This window comes from Apteryx rowi, unplaced genomic scaffold, assembly GCF_003343035.1.
Source record: "Apteryx rowi isolate R43461 unplaced genomic scaffold, aptRow1 scaffold_753, whole genome shotgun sequence".
NCBI classification, from domain to species: Eukaryota; Metazoa; Chordata; class Aves; order Apterygiformes; family Apterygidae; genus Apteryx; species Apteryx rowi.
In genome coordinates, this window is record NW_020451042.1 from 14856 (window position 1) to 17326 (window position 2471).

The 2471-nt window shown below is 72.0% G+C and overlaps 2 protein-coding genes across 2 annotated transcripts in view; both read left to right on the forward strand.

Annotated features, from left to right (window-relative positions):
* The first annotated feature begins 67 nt into the window (after positions 1–67).
* On the forward strand, positions 68–1957 carry EXOSC4 (exosome component 4). The gene is made up of 3 exons (XM_026088143.1): positions 68–272; positions 1002–1208; positions 1405–1957. The coding sequence occupies exons 1-3, from the start codon at positions 102–104 to the stop codon at positions 1762–1764; spliced, it is 738 nt and encodes a 245-aa protein (XP_025943928.1). The 5' UTR covers positions 68–101; the 3' UTR covers positions 1765–1957.
* Positions 1958–2259: 302 nt separating this feature from the next.
* The window catches only part of GPAA1 (glycosylphosphatidylinositol anchor attachment 1), a 4950-nt gene continuing 4738 nt past the window's right edge, over positions 2260–2471 (forward strand). The window contains exon 1 of the mRNA XM_026088121.1: positions 2260–2282. Coding sequence (XP_025943906.1) covers positions 2260–2282 — 23 coding nt within the window. The remainder of the gene's footprint in view (positions 2283–2471) is intronic.

The following is a 2471-nucleotide window of genomic DNA, read 5'->3' on the forward strand; positions in this document are numbered from 1 at the left end:
GAGGCCGCGCGGGGGCCGCCGGGAGTTGTAGTCCCACCCGCGCGGGGGCCGCCGGGAGCGGCAGTCCCCCCCACCGCCGCGCGGGGGCCGCTGGGAGCGGCATGGCGGCGCTGGAGCTGCTGTCGGATGAGGGCTACCGGGCCGACGGGCGCCGCGCCGCCGAGCTGCGCAAGGTGCGCGCCCGCATGGGCGTCTTCGCGCAGGCCGACGGCTCGGCCTACATCGAGCAGGGCAACACCAAAGCGCTGGCCGTGGTGTACGGCCCCCACGAGGTGAGCGACCGCCCGGGCCGCTGGGACCAGGGACGGGCCCTCCCCTCCCCGCCGTCCCTCTGGGCCTGCCGGGACCCCCGGGCCGCGATGTCCCCTCCGGCCCCTCCAACCCCCTGGCCCTGGCGGGACCAGGCAGCCAGGTTTGTCTGCTCTAGGCCTGGTGGGACCAGGTGGCCGGGCCGTTCCTGACACCCCCTCTGTCCCCTCCATCCCCCCTGGACCAGCAGGACCAGGCAGATGGACCATCCTTGCTGTCCCCTCCATCTCCACCATCCCTCTGGGCCTGGCAGGACCAGGCAACRGAGCCATCCCTGCCATCCTCTCCATCCCATCCATCACCTCCGTCCCCCCCCAGACCACCAAGACCAGGCAGATGGGCTGTCCCTGCTGTCCCCGCTGGACGAGGCAGGACCAGGCAGATGAACCGTCCCTGCTGTCCCCTCCATCCCCTCTGTCCCCCCATGGCCAGCAGGACCAGGTGGCTGGGTTTGTCTCCTCCATCCTCTCCGTTCTCCCACCAGACCCAACAGGGAGCCAGGCAGCTTGCCTTCCCCCTGCCACGTCCTCCCAGAGCCCTTGAGGTCCCAAGTGTCCCCCATGCCCCCCCCTCCAGCCCACAGGGATGCAAAAGTCCAGGCTCTTCCTCCGTGCCCCCCCTCCCCGCTCCAACCAATGGGGACCCAGGCATCCGGGCCCCCGGGCTTGGAGCTCACCCTGGCCCCTTTGCAGATGCGCGGCTCCCGCAGCAAGGCCCTGCACGACCGGGCGCTGGTGAACTGCCAGTACAGCATGGCCACCTTCAGCACCAGCGAGCGCAAGCGCCGGCCCCACGGCGACCGCAAGTCCAGCGAGATGACGCTGCACCTCAAGCAGACGTTCGAGGCCGCCATCCTCACGCAGCTCTACCCCCGCTCCCAGATCGACATCTACGTCCAGGTGAGCYGGCAGGGGCGGGATGGTCCCTCTGGGGGGCGACAGGGAGGGACGGGGAGGGGATGGTCCATCTGCGGGGGCAGGACCGAGGCCAGGCAGGGTGGGGACGGTCCGTCCGCGGGGCGGGCTGTGCCTCGGGCTCGGCCCAAGGGTGCCGGGGGCTGGCTCCAGCGCTGAGCACGCCCTGCYGGCCCCCCAGATCCTGCAGGCTGACGGGGGCAACTACTGCGCCTGCGTCAACGCCGCAACACTGGCCGTCATCGACGCCGGCATCCCCATGCGGGACTACGTGTGCGCCAGCTCGGCCGGCTTCGTGGAGGACACCCCRCTGGCCGACCTCAGCTACATCGAGGAGGCGTCCGGGGGGCCGCAGGTGGCCCTGGCCCTGCTGCCCACGTCGGAGCAGATCGCCCTGCTGGAGATGAACTCGCGCCTGCACGAGGACCACCTGGAAGAGGTCATTGAGGCGGCCAGCAAGGCCTGCAAGGCCGTGCACGCCGTCCTGGACCAGGTGGTGCGCGACCACGTGCAGGAGGTCACTGCGCTGCTGGGGGACTGAGCCGGGCGGTGGCCAGGGCCGGAGCGCAGCCCCCGGCCGCGCGGCCCCTCGGGGCTGCGGGTCGGCACGGCCGCGGCAGCCCTCGTGCTCCGGCTGCGCGGCACGGCCGGGGCGGCTTTGCCGGGGTCAGCGCCGGTACCAGCCGCTCGCTCCCCGCGGAGCCTGTCCTAAATAAAGGGCTACCTCAGCGGCAGGCGGCGTCTCTTCCCTCAAGGGCGCGGAGGCGACGCTCCGCCGCTCGCGAGGCCCCTGTGGAGGGACCCCTCCTCCCTCTGCTGCTTCCCCCGCAGCCGTTTCCCTGCGTCCCAGCCGGAGCCTGCCCTGCCGGAGCGGGTTTCCCTTCCCTGTGCCGCAGCAACCCGCCTCCCTCCTGCCCTCCGAGCCGCCGCGCTGGGGCAGACGCGGGGCCACGCAGGATCATGGCTGCCTGACGCGGACTGAAGGCCTCGGGGAGAAACGGAGAGCGGCCCCGCGGGCGACAGGACCCGGTGCGCGATGGTCCTGCGGGCGACGGCTCCGCACCCGGCCAGCAACGTTCACCGCTCGCTCCTCCTTTTGGGGGGGAATCCCTGGAAACACTCTATCCCCACGTCACGGGGACCGGGTTCTGCAAGCCATTGCAAACAACCCCCCCCCTTGCAGGGCCTGGCTGGGGGGGGCATTGAACCCTCCCCCCCTTGCAGGACCTGGCTGGGGGGGGACATTGC